We start from the raw sequence: 20,827 nt of genomic DNA, 5'->3' as shown, positions 1-20,827 counted from the left end.
CAAAGTTAATCATCTGCTTAAATGTTCATGAGATCAGGGGCACATTGTGTATTTAGGATGAGAAAAGGCTGGAAATCACATTGCTCTGGTGTCTTTTCTCCTCTTGTGCACATGCAGTTCATAGAGTTTAAGGTCAGAAGGGACCATTAGATCATCTGGTCTCACCTCCTGCATAATACAGGCCATTACATTTCACCCATTTATCCTTGTATTGAACCCAATAACTGTTTGTCTCAATTATGCTAATGGTAGTTATGTACCTGCATTAGGGAAGGATGGACCATTATAAAACTGAGCTCTCCAAACAGAAAATTAGGTTCTTCATCCATGCACGCACACACAATGCACTCTCACTGTAAGCATATTCCATTTGGTCAGGATACAACACAATAGTTAACCAGGTTTATTGAATTCCATTGCAAATGTGTTTGGAGCATATACCTCTTGCTGTATGAAATCTTCTGACTCTCTCAGGGACAGTATCATAGAAAATAATGATTTTTAAGCATCTCGCTTCCTAGAATTTGCTCTGTTTCATCAGTTTTGAGCCAGAGCCAGACATATTTTTCCTCTCTGTATTTACTGTATGCAGCAAATATTTTTCCACATATTAGAGTTTTATGACTTCACAATAGGTGACAAGGCTTTATGAATTCCTTTGGTAATCCATATAATATATTATTCATCCTGATTATAGTAGGTGATATCTACATAATATATAATTCCATAAGAATTATATTGTAATTGGACATATTAATATCACATATTGCTCCTCATTTAGAATAAATTGGTTGAGTGTGAACTGTATTTCTTCAGGTTCCTTTATTCCTCCTCATCTTCGATGTGTTCTATTTATAGTATCCATTAGATTAGTCAGTTTAGTTTTATTACAGAGAAAATGCAAACTCCAGACTTAAAAAGGTAGAGAAAAGGAAATTGAGAAGAGATTGGTGTTACTTCAAATCTCCAGGGAACAAATAGAATCATATCATTATCCAATAGCAATAACATTTGTTCATCTCCTGGGGAATATATTGGAGTTGCTATACTCTCTATGGATTAAATAAAGTTTGTGTCAGTTTATTTTTATGTACAAGTAGAGCAAAATATACAAATAAAAATTGGACCAAAGGTATTTTTATAATTACTTTTTAAAAAATACAAAAAGGTAAATGACTTGCTTGTATATATTACCAAGTACCCTACATTTAGCCAATTAAATTATGCAGTTATGCAGCTTAACAACTTGTTAAAGCTGCAAGACTAAACAATACAAAATCAGATGGTATTACACAGAAATAACATGTTGGAGTGTGTCTGTGGGGGGAGGGGGTTAACAGTTTTTTTAAAAAGGGAAGGAGGAGATTGGAGGACGGACAGAGGGAGGGGAAAAGTGGAGAGGTGAGGGGGAATGGAAGTCTAGCATTATTTGAGCTATCTCAACATTCTTTACCCAAATGTATCAAGAAGCAGGATCCAAATTTCTTCCAATTCATGTAGTTGCTCTCTATGTTGATAGGCTGCTATTTCTTTCGCTGCTAACTCAAATAGGTTCATGTAACCAAAGGCATTTTTAATGTGAGTGTTGGTAATGTAATGTTTGTGTTTTTATGTAAACGAGTAAAACCCTCTTCTGACTTTTGGTTAATTTCTCTTTCAGTTGTTCTTCAGGCGTGCAGCCTAGTCCTTTATCCAGTCAAGTTCATCGAGACAGTCAACTTGAAAATATACCATGAGTTCAACTGGGGCTATGGCCTGGCTTGGGGTGCAACTATATTTTCATTTGGGGGTGCCCTCCTTTATTGTCTGAACCCTAAGATCTATGAAGACTACTACTAGTACCACTTTAGGTTGGGGAAAAAAAAATGAAATAACAAAAGGGTTACTCCATCTTTTCTAACTCGCTGTTTTTTAGAATACTTGTGGAGCATTAAGCAGTCTGCTCTGTTGATTTAATAGCCTTTGCCTTTTGGCCGCAAACACTATAACTAGCTTTTACATCCATTTAAGAGAACTGCAAAAATTAAGATTACTGATCTTACACAGGCAAACGTTGCAAGCTGCTGATACGTTAATGTCATTTTTCTTGACAACAAGCGAAGGATCTACATGACAGCGATCATTGTGAGGGACGTTGCTGGAGTGAAAATGCAGTGCCTGCATCTGCCATCACCTGCAGGGGAGCAGCTGGCATAAGCTCCATTTAGAAGTTTCCTTATATCATGGAGGATTCAGATGTCATGATAAGCAGGTGGTGCCATCTTATATCAATAAGTGCTGTTGGGCCCTGGTCACTTGCTAGAAAAAAGCTGTTGAGAAATTAGTTGCAAATGACCATGTGTTGGGGGCAGTGAATGTAAATGATCAATGAATTTCCTAATGTCTGCATTGGACAGTTTGCTGAAAGAAAACCCGGGAGTTTATGCATTAGCAAGCCACATCTTCCCTGCCAACTGTGGCAGATCCCTGAAGGGAAGTCAAAACCTGGAGACACGTGCTTCTAATTATGTGGCTGGAAGTTGTCTCAGCTCTGAGTATTGTGGGGTGGGACGAGGGGTAACGGGGGCCTCAAATTTCCCTGAGGCAAATAAAATGCAGGTATGAGCTGCATTTGTCTTCATGCCCTTTTAATTTCCAAACTGTGCAGTAGAAATGCATAAATAACAAGTCCAACTATTTTTATAGAAGGCATTTGTTAGTATAAATGAGTATATATATATATAAAATATATAAACATATGCAGAGGAAGAAACACATTACATCTCAAAATGGTAATATTTGCTGTGGTGCAGTGGTTAAAGCACTAACTTTGTATGCCTTCTTAAGAGTCTTGGATCGCTATCTCCATTTTGGGTCAGTAATGCAAAATAAACATCTTAAAATTGGTTGCTTTCTCTGTATGCCCTTATGCTCTGTTTTGATGGGAAATATCTAAAAGGTCATATACATTTGAGGTGGAATTAGATCTAAAATAGCTAGTTGCTTGATACTTATTACAAGTATTTATTTTTTTTAAAAAAAGCTGTTTAATGGAGAGAGACTACCACTTTCTAGAAATCCAGTTAGTTTCTGTCTCTCATTGAAAGAATGTAGCTGAGATCTAGTTACGTACAGTATAAAAATGTTATCAGTACAGTATGTACTCAAATATTTGTTTCAGAGTAGCAGCCGTGTTAGTCTGTATCCGCAAAAAGAACAGGAGTACTTGTGGCACCTTAGAGACTAACAAATTTATTTGAGCATAAGCTTTTGTGAGCTACAGCCCACTTCATCAGATGCATTCAGTGGAAAATACAGTGGGGAGATTTATATACACAGAGAACATGAAACAATGTAACAACATGAAACAATGGGTGTTACCATACACACTGTAACGAGAGTGATCAGGTAAGGTGAGCTATTACTAGCAGGAGAGAAAAAAAAAACCAAGCAAACCTTTTGCAGTGATAATCAAGGTGGGCCATTTCCAGCAGTTGACAAGAACGTGTGAGGAACAGTAGGGGGGGAAAATAATTATCACTACAAAAGGTATTTTTTTTTCTCTCCTGCTGGTAATAGTTCACCTTACTTGATCACTCTCGTTACAGTGTGTATGGTAACACCCATTGTTTCATGCTCTCTGTGTTTATAAAATCTCCCCACTGTATTTTCCACTGCATGCATCTGATGAAGTGAGCTGTAGCTCCTGAAAGTTTATGCTCAAATAAATTTGTTAGTCTCTAAGGTGCCATAAGTACACCTTTTCAAATATTTGTTTTTCTCTGAGTGTAAAGGTTGATTGACATGCGTCTATTTACTACTTGCTGAATGTTTCCCACTTAAAACTTCCAGAGGCTATACAAATGAAATGAGACCCAAATTAAACTAGGGTGGAATTTTTAAATTGACTTACACAGCATAACTTTTATTTTTGTTTAATATTTGCTTATTTAGGTACTTTGAATTAATTGTGAACATATTTTTATACAACTCTAATATACAACTTTAGAAATAATTATTTTTGTTAATTGAGAAATTTAAAATATATCCTAGTTGGGCCTCTGTAAGAACAGGGACTTTGAAGCTGTAAAAATGCTTTCGTATTGTTGATGTATTGCTGATTCTGCAAAAGGATTGCAGAATTACTTAACATTAGGACCACATCCTATAGTATTAAATGTACTTGCCACAGTTTACAGAGAGAGGCAATTCAGCAATAGGTATAGAAGAAGCATAAACCTGTTTGTAGCCTGTTGTTCTTTAAAGTATTTCTGTCAAACAAGACCCAGTTCTTAGCCAACATAGGCCTCTCTGGGAGAGAATGTATAATATCACAGGAGAATAGTCCGCATCAGCACTTTTCCCTGGATCAGTGATGATTAGCTAGACTAGGATGACAGAGCAAAATGATAGCTTCACTTAAATGTTTTTGTGCATCCTGCTGAAGAGCGAGGGCAAAAGGACATGAGGGAAAGGAGGAGAGCACCTTTCACTTTCTTGCAGGCAGCTGAGAATCTTTGGAACTCTGCATTTTTTCCTGCGTGACTTAAAGCCGAGGCCTGGCATGTGGTTAACTGCAAATCTTTCTGGACTGCAGCGTAACGCTGCTCTTATTTAGCTGCATTAGGAACATTGTGTGATGGAATGGGAATTAGGCTAATTTTAAGAAGCCTACTGTGAGTGGATATCTGTTCCTTTTTAGGGGACCAGTGCTTTGGTGCTGACCGTTACACAGCATTTTGCTTTGTACAAGGAGAGGAAGCCGTACAATGCTAGACCTATGTCATATCTACTAATCTTAATAAGCTCCCTTTCTCTTTCTGTGTAGCTAGAGAGAAGATATTCAGTGGGCTATTGCATATACACATAAGTTGCACATATACTGGAGAAAACACAATTCATAACATAAAAGGCCTTAGGCAAAAATTTTCAAACTTGAGTGCCTAAAGTTAGGATCCTGTATCCATATTTAGGCATCAAAAATCGGGGGGCTTGATTTTCAGAGGTTCTGAATACCTACAACTTCCATTGAAGATAATGGGATCTACAGGTGATCAGCACATAATCACATAATCAGTTCCCTGCCATTGCAGCGGCCGTGGGCATTGGTGGCATCTTGGTCTCTTCTGTTCTCTGCATGTGGGACAAAGTTTAGTTTCCTGAGGACTGAAATGTTTTGTTCTAACTCAAAGGCATCTGAGTGAAATTTAATGGCCTGTGTTATATTGATCAGTCTAGCTGATCTAATGGTCCCTTCTGGCCTTAAACTCTATGAAACTAGTTGGATTTGTGTGTGGGGAAACTTCTCAGAATCAGGTCCTTTTTATTTAGGAGCCTAAGCATGGAATTAGGCACCTAATTTTAGCCTATGCTGCTGCTTTTTCCCCTACCATGGCCAAGATTGCCAAATATTGAATGTTTTGGCACCAAACTAAAAGTAAATACAATGTAAAGCTGAAATATTTTTTCTACCCATAGAATAAAACACTCCTGTGTTGGAGTGTAGTTACAATAGACTTATCATTTTTATATATTATTCTTATGTCATGCCTTCATCATTTCAGTTATATTTGGCTTTATCTCAATAGCAAGGTAATTTTTCACACCACAAACCCATTGTTTCTCTTCCAGATATATATAGTGAACTTGCAAGCAGGGCTAGTTATTTTTATTTTTTAAGCTTAAAGTATACTATCTGGTGCAACAAGTACCAACCCACTCTTTTGAATTTCTTGCACAACTACATTTAGCTTTTGTAAGTTCAACATGTAAATTTTAAAGACATAAATATAGAGACCTATGTGTTTGAAATATGAATGATATATGGATTAGCATGTAACTGTATATTATTAAACATGCAATGAACTAACTGGTAAGTGAAGTCTAATCTTATGGCTAGCAATGTAATTTATTCAGACTGTATTTTTGTACAGAACAGTGCACACTAACCTGTTGCCTGTGTGTCCTCTATAATGCCTAAAACTGTGCCTAGAGATTTCATTTGTCTTTACAAATCAATCAACTAAATACTTCATGCTGTTGATGGTATTAGTTTCTCTAATGTTGTTCTCTGTTTATTTTTGGAAAGTGTATGGTATGTTTATTGAATGAATCCGTCAAAATGTGGTTCATTTTTAATGGTCATTGTTAGGGGGAAAAGACAAGTTTTTTATCTAAGCTGTTTTAAGTTTGCTGTTTTATTACCATTTTTGCATTTCACAACTTTTGTAGCTTACAAGAAGTTATATGTGAAAAAGTAATTAAAATAAAAAAAAGGTTACCCTAACAAAATGCACTTCTTTTTGCCCTGTGTACCCTAACAAAATGCACTTCTTTTTGCCCTGTGTAGAATATTTAAACACTGAAAAGTTCTGCTGCTGTTTTTGTCTGTGTTCACTTAAATGAATTTGTCTGGCACTTAGATATCACAATAAGGGCAGGTTTATAAAAAATATAGCCAAGTTCTGCCCTCGTTAGTATCCTGTGGGGTTGACTGTGGTATACATCTCGGCACTATTCAGCCCCAAATGCCTTTATGTCATATGTTGTAACATTTGAATGACAGAGCCCTTTAATTTATTAAATAAAAAGCAATGTATTGGCATTCAGAATGTACCACTCCAACTACTTCAATGGTAAATTAATCTGTGATATTCAATATTCTTTTCCGTATTTCCAGATTATACAGTGCTATTTTCTGTATGAACCTGAAGTATGTGTTACTTTTTCACTTTTTGAATAATCTTTTACACTATTCTTCCCTTTTAACCTGGAGGGGAGTATTGAACTGTGTGTTAAAAAGCACAGCTTAAATAAAGAAAACGTGTATTATGATTTCCATAACATTCAGGTTACAGCTTGTCAACCTCTTTCTCACACTGGTAAGCTGAGATCTACTTGAGTGCACTCCATGTGAAAATGCTCGTTTCACCTTGCAAACATAGTGCAGTGTGCAGCATGCCACAAAGAGATGGACAGTGTTGGCCACGCTTGCATCCAAACAGTTTTGAAGGCAACACCATCTTGCTTTGAATCTGCCAAATGTGCACTCAGCCACCAGCCTGCAACTGCCAAGTATTTTATTGAGCTTTCTTTTGCCAGGTTCTTTGAGCTCAGAGTACAGTTTCATGAGCCATGGCAGGACAGTGTAAGCAGGGTCCACTGTCATTAGTGGGCACAGAGACCCCGTTGATGATCATGTCATTTGGAGCAAATAAGGTCCCTGCTTGTCCAAACAGGTAAATGCCAGATCTTAGCACCATGGCATCATGCATCTTGCCAATACAGCCTGCACTGGTGTCCACAAACCTGCCCCTTTGGTCGGCCAAGGCCTGCATAGCAATTACGGATGTAAATATTGGTTAAAAAAGTTAACCGGTTAAAGGATTAAAATGATATCAGTTGATCGGTTAGCCGTTAACTGATTTCATTCCGCCAGTAGCACGGCGAGGGGCAGCAGGGTTCCCGCCGGGGCTGGGGCCCTGCCGGTCCACTGCAGCTGGCAGCTGGGGCTGCTGCAGCCCACCCGCTGGCACAGTGTGGCCAAAGCCGGAGCTCTGCCAGTGTGGCCAAAGCCGGGGCCTCTCCAGCCCACCGCTTGGGTCTGAAGTCCCACCAGGGTTGCTCCAGCCTGCCTGGCCTGGCGCGACTGCTGCTGGGGTCACGCCAGCCAGCCCGATGCAGCCAGCCACCAGGGTTAACGGCTAAGGTCCTGTTAACAGTAAGCCGAATGCATACCAGTTAACCGGTTAACCATTTACATCCATTTACAACCATTACTAATAGCAATGGAGTAGTATCCTACAAAGGATACTTTATAGGATACTACTCCATTGCTATGCACGCCTGGGCGACCAAAGAGTTGACATAGTTGCTTGCTACTTGTGGAGGGCAAACTGTGGGCACATGTGTAGCAATTGTAGCCATGGTGCAGTTTGGGAAGCCTATTCTCACAAAGCCAGCAGTTATTTTGGGCACATTAGTTTTACCCATCACTTTTGGGTAAACCACAGTCCTAATTGCATCACAAGGCTCCATAACGCAAACAGTTGACTTGGGGTCTGTAGTAGTCTGGGGTAGCCAGCTTCCAGATGTCCACAGCAGCCTACTTCTGGAGTGGTATGGCCTCCCTCGTGTGGGTCTCCTGGCACGGGGGAGTTGGTGCATGCTCCTCACACAGCTACACAAAGGTGTGTTTCCTAATGCAAAAGTTCTGGACCTACTTCTAGTCATGTCACATCTCCATGACACTGAGATCCCACTAGTCTGTGCTTGTGACCCTGCTTCAGAAACTCCAGTCTGTGTGGAGTATTCACAGCTATGGCAGCACACATCAGGTGCATCAGCTGTTCCAGAGCTGTACCTCGCTCCGAGACGGTGAGGCATTCATACGGCTGCAGCGTGGACGTTAGGAGGTGAGCTTGGCAAGTGCAGGTTCATGGGCTTGGATGCCCAGAGCAGGGTACACTATGCAGCGCAGACATATCCTGAGTAACTGCTCTCCAAAGCAAAAAAGGGGTGGATAATCTGGCCCTCAATAATTTGAAAGGCAACAGACCTTTTATGGAGTATGGATGGATGGATGAGAACTACATCTGGGCACATGAGAGGGTGTGGAAATGAAGTGGTGGGAAAAGAATTCAGAAGAGAAAACTGGGCCAATAAAAGAGGAGGACTGGGATTCCTTAGAAACCTTGAATTTTAGAAGAGAGGGACCGAGGGGTAGTAGGAAGGTAGTAATAGTACACTAGAAACAAGAACATATATGCTGCTGGAGTGCGAGATGGGAACATGGAAACAGAAGATGTGCATAGGTTCCATCCTATGGATTGTGAAATCCTTCCAGCTCCAAAGGGATGATGAAAAATGCCCTTCAGAATTATTTTAAATAAAATTTGCCACTTCAAAAAACGTATTTCTATATGTTTTGGGAGTACTTCCCCACAACAAGTTTCATGATGTGGAAATTCTGAAATTCTAAATTCTGACTGAGTATATAGTAGAATGTTGTTTTCTTCTGTCTCTCTTATTTCATTCCTCTCATTTTCCTTCACATTTACTGAAATACAATAGTCAGAAACTTATTTTCAAACACAAATTGGCTTCAAACTGGCCACTGGAAATTAAAGGGGCACTGAGGTTTGACAGGAGGGTGCATTATCTCCCAGAGGAGTGCTACATATTCAACTAATAGCTCCAACAAATGTTTTGACCTGCTAAGGGGGCCATTCTGATATAGATGTGCCAATCTTTTGACAAATGTGTATAGTGTCAGGCAGATGAGGCAATTATACCACTCTTGGGTGGGGGGACATGGGGTAGGGCAAGGGGTTTTTATGACAAACCTATGAAACTTTATTGAACTAAATCTCCTATAATGAGTGAATGAGTTCTCAAAAGTTAATATAAAGATACAAAGAACCTTCCCCTCCAGCTAAATGTTATAATAATTACACTCCCCATTTCCTATTTTATAACTGTGCTTCTTTTTTCACTCATTTTTCTCTCCTCCTTTAGGGCCAATGCAGAGTTTATGCTGCTCTGATAGTGAAAAGGGGCCAGAAAAGCCACAATGTCACCACCAGGGAAAATCCCCAGCATAGGGCCTTCCCTCAAAGGCAGAGAGATGGCATAGCTGACTCTACATCACCCATCCTCCCAGCCCCAGCAGATGGCATGTGCTCAGGAGGAGGGGGATAGAATGCTCCTAATCTCGATTGCTGTAACGTATTCTGGGACAGGTGGAAAGATGGTGTGTTTAAGGAAGTGAACTGGGACCCAGCATACCTGGGTTCACCTTTTGGCTCTGCAGCAGACTGCCAGGTTGATCTTGGGTGAGTCACTTAATCTCTCTGTGCCTTAATTTCCCCGTCTTCAGAGTAGGGAATAATAGCATTTTCTGACACTCTAAGTGTTGTGAGGATGAATACATTAATCTGTTCGATGCACTTAAGACTTGTCTATATCAGGTACCTTTACACCAGTACAAACCCCCCAGTGTAGATTCAGTTCTATTCTCTATTGGTTCTTATGCCGTGCTTGTCACTGTAGTATTGTGTATCTTTCAGTACTGCAGCAAACAATGGGACTAACATCTGTCACCCGTTTGTTCTCATCCTCTCCCCAGAGGGAGGAGAGTGTGGTAAAGTGTCTTGTTCTGGATTTTTTATTTACATGTTGCTATATATTTATGGTAGAAAAAGCAAAGTCAAAGAAATGCACCTTACACTTAGAGCAGAAAGTGGTGAAGTTTGTGATGGGTCTTAGTTTCTGTTGGAGTTCATGCCACAGTCTTGGGCTGATGCCTGAGAAATTTCTGTCTCTGCAACACCAGTGTTAAACTATTTTAAACTGGGATAAGTCACAGCAGCGAAAATTCATTTTACATTAGTGCAGTGCATCTACACTGGGGTTTGCACTGGTGTAGCTAGACTGGATACAAAAAGCCATACAATGGACAAGTCCTCAGATATTACAATGGTGGGTGTGTGTGTGTATGAGACCGGGTGACTGGATGGGCCACACTGAAGATGTTCTACTCAGGGCAGACTGCAAAGAATAGGGCAGACAATCCCGAAACTGGTGGTTTATTCAATAATTAGATTCACCAAGCCAGTAACAAAATAGCTTCTGTAGTACCACGCTGGTTATCAAGAAGCCAAATACAGTCCCCTTTAAGCATGCCAGCTCTTGTCCCCCACCTAGAGAGCCAAGTCTAGTATAGTGAGTGGTTATTGAAAACCAGATTCATCATATGTTAGGTCCACCTGTCCCAAAGGACAGGACACCGATTCCCAGGTCAGTATGAGTTTCAAATCTTACCCAATAATCATGCAGATGCCAATCCTTTAGTAACTGAAGGTTTTAATAATAAAAGGAAAAAGAAGGAAGAGCACTGCAGTTGTTAAGATATCAATATACACACAGATATGTAGAAAGTCCTCTGGTCAGTTTCATAGCTGAGATGGTGAGGCTGCTGATTTGTAAAAGTCTTTCTGGAATCAATGTAAAAGGTTCTAGTCCACTAGGCAATCTAGGTGTAATGTTTGTTCAAAATTTTCCATGAGAATTCCAGGATAAATCCAGAGTAAACCTGGAGATCTCAGTCTCGTGCCTGAGACCTTTCTTGTCAAAGTTTAAGCAGACCTGAGATTAAAAAGGATCAGGCCTTTTGTTCATAGTCTTCTAACAAGCTGATAAACTTCTTTACAGCAATTGTCACAGCAGGACCTTTCCCCGATGAAGAATAGACAGTGCAGAGTGTTGCTATTTCCTATGCATTCAGGTAAATTAGTTGTATTCATTAACACAATGCAATTAGCCATTCAAACAATCAAGGCAGTTCATTATAACATACATAATTAAGCTGAAGACAATGTAAATAATATTATTAATTCCTATAGAATCTTACATCTTTGATCTTTGAGACAATAGAATACAGCAATGAAGCATTATAAGACAGGAACAGGATTTTAGCATCTACAAGCTAATTAGATCACATTGTTAAACTTCTAACAAGATATGGGTAAACACAGACAAATGCACTTAACATCTACCATTGATTTATATTACTACAAATAAATGGGTTAATGATTGCTGGTCTAGGACATCTCTTTGAAATTCACATACCAGTAGATTGTCTTGATTACATTTCAATGCCTCTTGTTAAAATGTTATAGGTCATACACAAGTTGGGCAGTTTGTCAGTGTCACAGTGTGTGTCCCATGTAAGTATATATCTTGATAATAGAAAAATTAGAGTAGCCCTGAGACTGCTCTAATTTAGATTGGGATGAAATACCCACCTTCCCCAACACCCTAAATTCCTGTGCTGAGTATAGCTGTGGCAGGAGGGAAAATCAGAACCATTGCCTTCATCTCTTGTAGTTGAGGCCAATTTCTGTTTTATCTCATAGTAGTTCATTAAAGAGGAAAATATCAGGTTAAAGAATATTAGAATCATAGAATCATAGAATATCAGGGTTGGAAGGGACCTCAGGAGATCATCTAGTCCAACCCCCTGCTCAAAGCAGGACCAATCCCCAATCAGATCATCCCAGCCAGGGCTTTGTCAAGCCTGACCTTAAAAACTTCTAAGGAAGGAGATTCTACCACCTCCCTAGGTAACGCATTCCAGTGTTTCACCACGCTCCTAGTGAAAAAGTTTTTCCTAATTTCCTAATATCCAACCTAAACCTCCCCCACTTCAACTTGAGACCATTACTCCTTGTCCTGTCATCTTCTACCACTGAGAATAGTCTAGAACCATCCTCTTTGGAACCACCTCTCAGGTAGTTGAAAGCAGCTATCAAATCCCCCCTCATTCTTCTCTTCTGCAGACTAAACAATCCCAGTTCCCTCAGCCTCTCTTCATAAGTCATGTGTTCCAGACCCCTAATCATTTTTGTTGCCCTTCGCTGGACTCTCTCCAATTTTTCCACATCCTTTTTGTAGTGTGGGGCCCAAAACTGGACACAGTACTCCAGATGAGGCCACACCAATGTCGAATAGAGGGGAACGATCACGTCCCTCGTCCCTACTTATACATCCCAAAGTGCCATTGGCCTTCTTGGCAACAAGGGCACACTGTTGACTCATATCCAGCTTCTCGTCCACTGTCACCCCTAGGTCCTTTTCTGCAGAACTGCTGCCTAGCCATTCGGTCCCTAGTCTGTAGCGGTGCATTGGATTCTTCCGTCCTAAGTGCAGGACCCTGCACTTATCCTTGTTGAACCTCATCAGATTTCTTTTGGCCCAATCCTCCAATTTGTCTAGGTCCCTCTGTATCCTATCCCTATCTGCCACCGTATCTACCACTCCTCCTAGTTTAGTATCATCCGCAAATTTGCTGAAAGTGCAATCCACACCATCCTCCAGATCATTTATGAAGATATTGAACAAAACCGGCCCCAGGACCGACCCTTGGGGCACTCCACTTGATACCGGCTGCCATCTAGACATGGAGCCATTGATCACTACCCGTTGAGCCCGACAATCTAGCCAACTTTCTACCCACCTTATAGTGCATTCATCCAGCCCATATTTCTTTAACTTGCTGACAAGAATACTGTGGGAGACCGTGTCAAAAGCTTTGCAAAAGTCAAGAAACAATATATCCACTGCCTTCCCTTCATCCACAGAACCAGTAATCTCATCCTAGAAGGCGATTAGATTAGTCAGGCATGACCTTCCCTTGGTGAATCCATGCTGACTGTTCCTGATCACTTTCCTCTCATGTAAGTGCTTCAGGATTGATTCCTTGAGGACCTGCTCCATGATTTTTCTGGGGACTGAGGTGAGGCTGACTGGCCTGTAGTTCCCAGGATCCTCCTCCTTCCCTTTTTTAAAGATGGCACTACATTAGCCTTTTTCCAGTCGTCCGGGACTTCCCCCGATCGCCATGAGTTTTCAAAGATAATGGCCAATGGCTCTGCAATCACAGCTGCCAGCTCCTTTAGCACTCTCGGATGCAACGCATCTGGCCCCATGGACTTGTGCACGTCCAGCTTTTCTAAATAGTCCCGAACCACTTCTTTCTCCACAGAGGGCTGGCCACCTACTCCTCATGCTGTGTTGCCCAGCACAGCAGTCTGGGAGCTGACCTTGTTCGTGAAGACAGAGGCAAAAAAAGCATTGAGTACATTAGCTTTTTCCACATCCTCTGTCACTAGGTTGCCTTCCTCATTCAGTAAGGGGCCCACACTTTCCTTGGCTTTCTTCTTATTGCCAACATACCTGAAGAAACCCTTCTTGATACTCTTAACATCTCTTGCTAGCTGCAGCTCCAGGTGCGATTTGGCCCTCCTGATTTCATTCCTACATGCCCGAGCAACATTTTTATACTCTTCCCTGGTCATTTGTCCCATCTTCCACTTCTTGTAAGTTTCTTTTTTATGTTTAAGATCCGCAAGGATTTCACTGTTAAGCCAAGCTGGTCGCCTGCCATATTTACTATTCTTTCTACACATTGGGATGGTTTGTCCCTGTAACCTCAATAGGGATTCTTTGAAATACAGCCAGCTCTCCTGGACTCCTTTCCCCCTCATGTTATTCCCCCAGGGGATCCTACCCATCAGTTCCCTGAGGGAGTCAAAGTCTGCTTTCCTGAAGTCCAGGGTCCGTATTCTGCTGCTTACCTTTCTTCCCTATGTCAGGATCCTGAACTCGACCAACTCATGGTCACTGCCTCCTAGATTCCCATCCACTTTTGCTTCCCCTACTAATTCTTCCTGGTTTGTGAGCAGCAGGTCAAGAAAAGCTCTCCCCCTAGTTGGCTCCTCCAGCACTTGCACCAGGAAATTGTCCCCTACATTTTCCAAAAACTTCCTGGATTGTCTGTGCACCGCTGTAGTGCTCTCCCAGCAGATATCAGGATGATTAAAGTCGCCCATGAGAACCAGGGCGTGTGATCTAGTAGCTTCTGCGAGTTGCTGAAAGAAAGCCTCATCCACCTCATCCCATGGTCCGGTGGTCTATAGCAGACTTCCACCATGACATCACTCTTGTTGCTCACACTTCTAAACTTAATCCAGAGACACTCAGGTTTTTCTGCAGTTTCATACCGGAGCTCTGAGCATACTGCTCCCTTACATACAGTGCTACTCCCCCACCTTTTCTGCCCTGCCTGTCCTTCCTGAACAGTTTATAACCATCCATGACAGTACTCCAGTCATGTGAATTATCCCACCAAGTCTCTGTTATTCCAATCACGTCATAATTCCTTGCCTTCACCAGGACCTCCAGTTCTCCCTGCTTGTTTCCAAGGCTTTGTGCATTTGTATATAGGCACTTGAGATAACCTGCTGATCGCCCCTCATTCTCAGTATGAGGTAGGAGCCCTCTCCTCACAGACGTTCCTGCCTGTGCTTCCTCCCGGTATCCTGTTTGTCCACTTACCTCAGGGCTTTGGTCTCCTTCCCCCGGTGAACCTAGTTTAAAGCCCTCCTCACTAGGTTAGCCAGCCTGCTCGCAAAGATGCTCTTCCCTCTCTTCGTTAGGTGGAGCCCGTCTCTGCCCAGCACTCCTCCTTCATGGAACACCATCCCATGGTCAAAGAATCCAAAGCCTTCTCTCAGACACCACCTGCGTAGCCATTCGTTGACTTCCACGATTTGACGGTCCCTACCCCGGCCTTTTCCTTCCACGGGGAGGATGGACGAGAACACCACTTGTGCCTCAAACTCCTTTATCCTTCTTCCCAGAGCTACGTAGTCCGCAGTGATCCGCTCAAGGTCATTCTTGGCAGTATCATTGGTGCCCACGTGGAGAAGCAGGAAGGGGTAGCGATCCGAGGGCTTGATGAGTCTCGGCAGTCTCTCCGTCACATCACGAATCTCAGCCCCTGGCAAGCATCAGACTTCTCTGTTTTCCCGGTCAGGGCGGCAGATAGATGACTCAGTTCCCCTGAGGAGAGAGTCCCCGACCACCACCACCCGCCTCCTTCTCTTGGGAGTGGTCGTCATGGAACCCCCAACCTCAGGACAGCGCATCTCATGCCTTCCAACCAGCGGAGTCTCCTTCTGCTTTCTCCCCCCAGACATATCTGGTCCACTCTCCGCAATGGTACCTGTGGAGAGAACATGAAAACGGTTACTTACCTGTGTCTTACCCGGACATTCCCCCTTCTTCTTCTGGAGGTCACATGTTGCCAAGCTTCTTCACTGGCCTCTTGGCTCCGCTGTGCATCCTGCTCTAAATCTTTAGAGCTTTGTGCCTGTAGAAGCATATCCTGACTTTTGTCCAGGAAATCCTCAGATTCTCATATGCAACGCAGGGTCGATATCTGTTACTCCAGACCTTCAATCTTCAATTAGATAAGTTAGATATATTTAAGCAGGCAGGGCCTGATGAAATGCACTTTAGGATACTTAAGGAACTAGCTGAAGCAATCTTGGAACCATTAGTGATTATCTTCAAGAACTCAGGAAGGACGGGTGCAGTCCCCAATGACTGGAGAAGGGCAAATGTAGTACTATCTTTAAAATGGGGAATAAAGAGAGCCTGGGAAATTATAGACCAGTCAGCCTAACTTCAATACCTGTAAAGGTACTGGAGTGAATTAATAAACAATCAATTTGTAAGCATCTAGAGATAATAGCCAACATATATTTTTCAACAACAAATCACACCAAACCAACCTCATTTCCTTCTCTGACAAGGTTACTGACCTACTGGATTGGGGAAGATCTGGACGTGTTAGATCTTGATTTTAGTAAGACTTTTGACTAAGTCCCACATAACATTTTCATGAGCAAACTAGGGAAATGCAGTCTAGATGAAATTACTTTAAGGTGGGTGCACAATTGGTTGAAAGACTATACTCCAAGAGCAGTTATCAATGGTTGGCTGTCAAACTGGGAGTACTTATCGAGTGAGGTCCCACGGGGGTCTGTCCTGGGTCTGGTACTAGTAAGTATTTTCATTAATGACTCAGCTAATGGAGTGGAAAGTATGCTTATAAAATTTGTGTATGACAGCAAGATGGGAGGGGAGGAAAGCATTTTGGAGGACAGGATTAGGATTCAAAATGATGTTGACTAATTGGAGAATTGGTCTGAATTCAACAAGATGAAATTCAATAAAGACAAGTGCAAAGTACTACACTTATGAGGGAAAAATCAAATGTACAACTACAAAATGGGGAATAACTGGCTAGGTGATAGTGCTGCCGAAAAGGCCCTGGGATTATAATGGCCCACAAATTGAATATGGGTCAACAATCTGATGCAGTTGCTAAAAAGGCTAGTGTTCTGGGGTGTATTAACAGGAGTGTCGTAGGTAAGACACAGGGAAGTAATAGTCCTGCTCTACTTGGCAAAGATGAGGCCTCACCTGGAGCACTGTGTTCTGGGCGCCACACTTCAAAAAAGATGTGGACACATTGGAAAGAGTCCAGAGGAGAGCAACAAAAAATGAGAAAAGGTTTAGATGACCTTATTTATGAGGAAAGTTTAAAAAAACTGGGCATGCTTAGTCTTGAGACAACTCATGGTAGACCTGATAACTGACTTAAAATACTGCAAGTATCTGTTATAAAGAAGACTGTGTTCAATTGTTCTCCATGTCCACTGAAGGTAGGACAAGAGGAAATGGGCTTAATCTTCAGCAAGGGAACTTGAGATTAGGTGTTAGGAAAAGCTTTCTATAAGGATAGTTAAGTACTTCTTAGGGTATGTCTACACTACGGAATAAGGTCGAATTTATAGAAGTCGGTTTTTTAGAAATCGGTTTTATATATTCGAGTGTGTGTGTCCCCACAGAAGTGCATTAAGTGCATTAACTCGGCGGAGTGCTTCCACAGTACCGAGGCTAGAGTCGACTTCCGGAGCGTTGCACTGTGGGTAGCTATCCCACAGTTCCCGCAGTCTCCGCTGCCCATTGGAATTCTGGGTTGAGATCCCAATGCCTGATGGGGCTAAAACATTGTCGCGGGTGGTTCTGGGTACATATCATCAGTCCCCCCTTCCCTCCCTCCCTCCCTCCGTGAAAGCAAGGGCAGACAATCGTTTCGCGCCTTTTTTCCTGAGTTACCTGTGCGGACGCCATACCACCGCAAGCATGGAGCCCGCTCAGGTAACCGTCACCTTATGTCTCCTGGGTGCTGGCAGACGCGGTACTGCATTGCTACACAGTAGCAGCAACCCCTTGCCTTGTGGCAGCAGATGGTACAATACGACTGGTAGCCATCATCGTCATGTCCAAGGTGCTCCTGGCCGCGTCGGCTGGGAGCGCCTGGGCAGACGTGGGCGCAGGGACTAAATTTTTAGTGACTTGACCAGGTCATTCTCTTAAGTCCGGCAGTCAGTCCTATTGAACCGTCTTATGGTGAGCAGGCAGGCAATATGGATTGCTAGCAGTCCTATTGTACTGTCTTCTGCCAAGCAGCCATGAGATGTGGATGGCATGCAGTCCTTCTGCACCGTCTGCTGCCAGCCAAAGATGTAAAAGATAGATGGAGTGGATCAAAACAAGAAATAGACCAGATTTGTTTTGTACTCATTTGCCTCCTCCCCCACCTAGGGGACTCATTTCTCTAGGTCACACTGCAGTCACTCACAGAGAAGGTGCAGCGAGGTAAATCTAGCCATGTATCAATCAGAGGCCAGGCTAACCTCCTTGCTCCAATAAGAAAAATAACTTAGGTGCACCATTTCTTATTGGAACCCTCCGTGAAGTCCTGCCTGAAATACTCCTTGATGAAAAGCCACCCCCTTTGTTGATTTTAGCTCCCTGAACCTAACCCTGTAAGCCGTGTCGTCAGTCGCCCCTCCCTCCATCAGAGCAACAGCAGACAATCATTCCGCGCCTTTTTTCTGTGCGGATGCCATACCAAGGCAAGCATGGAGGCCGCTCAGCTCACTTTGGCAATTAGGAGCACATTAAACACCACACGCATTATCCAGCAGTATATGCAGCACCAGAACCTGGCAAAGCGATACCGGGTGAGGAGGCGACGTCAGCGCGGTCACGTGAGTGATCAGGACATGGACACAGATTTCTCTGAAAGCATGGGCCCTGCCAATGTAGGCATCATGGTGCTAATGGGGCAGGTTCATGCTGTGGAACGCCGATTCTGGGCTCGGGAAACAAGCACAGACTGGTGGGACCGCATAGTGTTGCAGGTCTGGGACGATTCCCAGTGGCTGCGAAACTTTCGCATGCGTAAGGGCACTTTCATGGAACTTTGTGACTTGCTTTCCCCTGCCCTGAAGCGCATGAATACCAAGATGAGAGCAGCCCTCACAGTTGAGAAGCGAGTGGCGATAGCCCTGTGGAAGCTTGCAACGCCAGACAGCTACCGATCAGTTGGGAATCAATTTGGAGTGGGCAAATCTACTGTGGGGGCTGCTGTGATGCAAGTAGCCCACGCAATCAAAGATCTGCTGATATCAAGGGTAGTGACCCTGGGAAATGTGCAGGTCACAGTGGATGGCTTTGCTGCAATGGGATTCCCTAACTGTGGTGGGGCCATAGACGGAACCCATATCCCTATCTTGGCATCGGAGCACCAAGCCGGCGAGTACATAAACCGCAAGGGGTACTTTTCAATAGTGCTGCAAGCTCTGGTGGATCACAAGGGACATTTCACCAACATCAACGTGGGATGGCCGGGAAAGGTACATGACGCTCGCATCTTCAGGAACTCTGGTCTGTTTCAAAAGCTGCAAGAAGGGACTTTATTCCCAGACCAGAAAATAACTGTTGGGGATGTTGAAATGCCTATATGTATCCTTGGGGACCCAGCCTACCCCTTAATGCCATGGCTCATGAAGCCATACACAGGGAGCCTGGACAGTAGTCAGGAGCTGTTCAACTACAGGCTGAGCAAGTGCAGAATGGTGGTAGAATGTGCATTTGGACGTTTAAAGGCACGCTGGCGCAGTTTACTGACTCGCTTAGACCTCAGCGAAACCAATATTCCCACTGTTATTACTGCTTGCTGTGTGCTCCACAATATCTGTGAGAGTAAGGGGGAGACGTTTATGGCGGGGTGGGAGGTTGAGGCAAATCGCCTGGCTGCTGGTTACGCGCAGCCAGACACCAGGGCGGTTAGAAGAGCACAGGAGGGCGCGGTATGCATCAGAGAGGCTTTGAAAACCAGTTTCATGACTGGCCAGGCTACGGTGTGAAAGTTCTGTTTGTTTCTCCTTGATGAAACCCCCCGCCCCTTGGTTCACTCTACTTCCCTGTAAGCTAACCACCCTCTCCTCCTCCCTTCGATCACCGCCTGCAATAAAGTCATTGTTGCTTCACATTCATGCATTCTTTATTCATTCATCACACAAATAGGGGGATGACTACCAAGGTAGCCCAGGAGGGGTGGTGGAGGAGGGAAGGAAAATGCCACACAGCACTTTAAAAGTTTACAACTTTAAAATTTACTCAATGACAGCCTTCTTTTTTTTGGGCAATCCTCTGTGGCGGAGTGGCTGGTTGGCCGGTGGCCCCCCCACCGCGTTCTTGGGCGTCTGGGTGTGGAGGCTATGGAACTTGGGGAGGAGGGCGGTTGGTTACACAGGGGCTGTAGTGGCAGTCTGTGCTCCAGCTGCCTTTGCTGCAGCTCAACCATACACTGGAGCATACTGGTTTGGTCCTCCAGCAGCCTCAGCATTGAATCCTGCCTCCTCTCATCACGCTGCCGCCACATTCGAGCTTCAGCCCTCTCTTCAGCCCGCCACTTACTCTCTTCAGCCCGCCACTTACTCTCTTCAGCCCGCCACCTCTCCTCCCGGTCATTTTGTGCTTTCCTGCACTCTGACATTATTTGCCTCCACGCATTCGTCTGTGCTCTGTCAGTGTGGGAGGACAGCATGAGCTCGGAGAACATTTCATCTCGAGTGCGTTTTTTTTTTCTTTCTAATCTTCACTAGCCTCTGGGAAGGAGAAGATCCTGTGATCATTGAAACACATGCAGCTAGTGGAGAAAAAAAAAGGAACAGCGGTATTTAAAAAGACACATTTTATAAAACAATAGCTACACTCTTTCAGGGTAAACCTTGCTGTTAACATTACATACATAGCATATGTGCTTTTGTTACAAGGTCGCATTTTGCCTCCCCCCACCGCGTGGCTACCCCCTCAACCCTTCCCCCTCCCTGTGGCTAACAGCGGGGAACATTTCTGTTCAGCCGCAGGCAAACAGCCCAGCAGGAATGGGCTCCTCTGAGTGTCCCCTGAAGAAAAGCACCCTATTTCAACCAGGTGACCATGGATTAGATCTCACTCTCCTGAGGATAACACAGAGAGATAAAGAACGGATGTTGTTTGAACGCCAGCAAACATACACTGCAATGCTTTGTTGTACAATGATTCCCGAGTACGTGTTACTGGCCTGGAGTGGTAAAGTGTC

The 20,827-nt window shown here is 43.4% G+C and overlaps 1 protein-coding gene across 1 annotated transcript in view; it reads left to right on the top strand.

The window, feature by feature from the left end:
• TMEM47 (transmembrane protein 47) overlaps positions 1-6,824 on the top strand; it is a 36,513-nt gene extending 29,689 nt beyond the window's left edge. The window contains exon 3 of the mRNA XM_027825542.3: positions 1,661-6,824. Coding sequence (XP_027681343.1) covers positions 1,661-1,839 — 179 coding nt within the window. The 3' untranslated portion in view covers positions 1,840-6,824. The remainder of the gene's footprint in view (positions 1-1,660) is intronic.
• Positions 6,825-20,827: the final 14,003 nt, after the last annotated feature.

This window comes from Chelonia mydas, chromosome 1 (assembly GCF_015237465.2).
Source record: "Chelonia mydas isolate rCheMyd1 chromosome 1, rCheMyd1.pri.v2, whole genome shotgun sequence".
Classification (NCBI taxonomy): domain Eukaryota; kingdom Metazoa; phylum Chordata; order Testudines; family Cheloniidae; genus Chelonia; species Chelonia mydas.
This window is presented reverse-complemented; position numbering and strand designations above follow the sequence as displayed.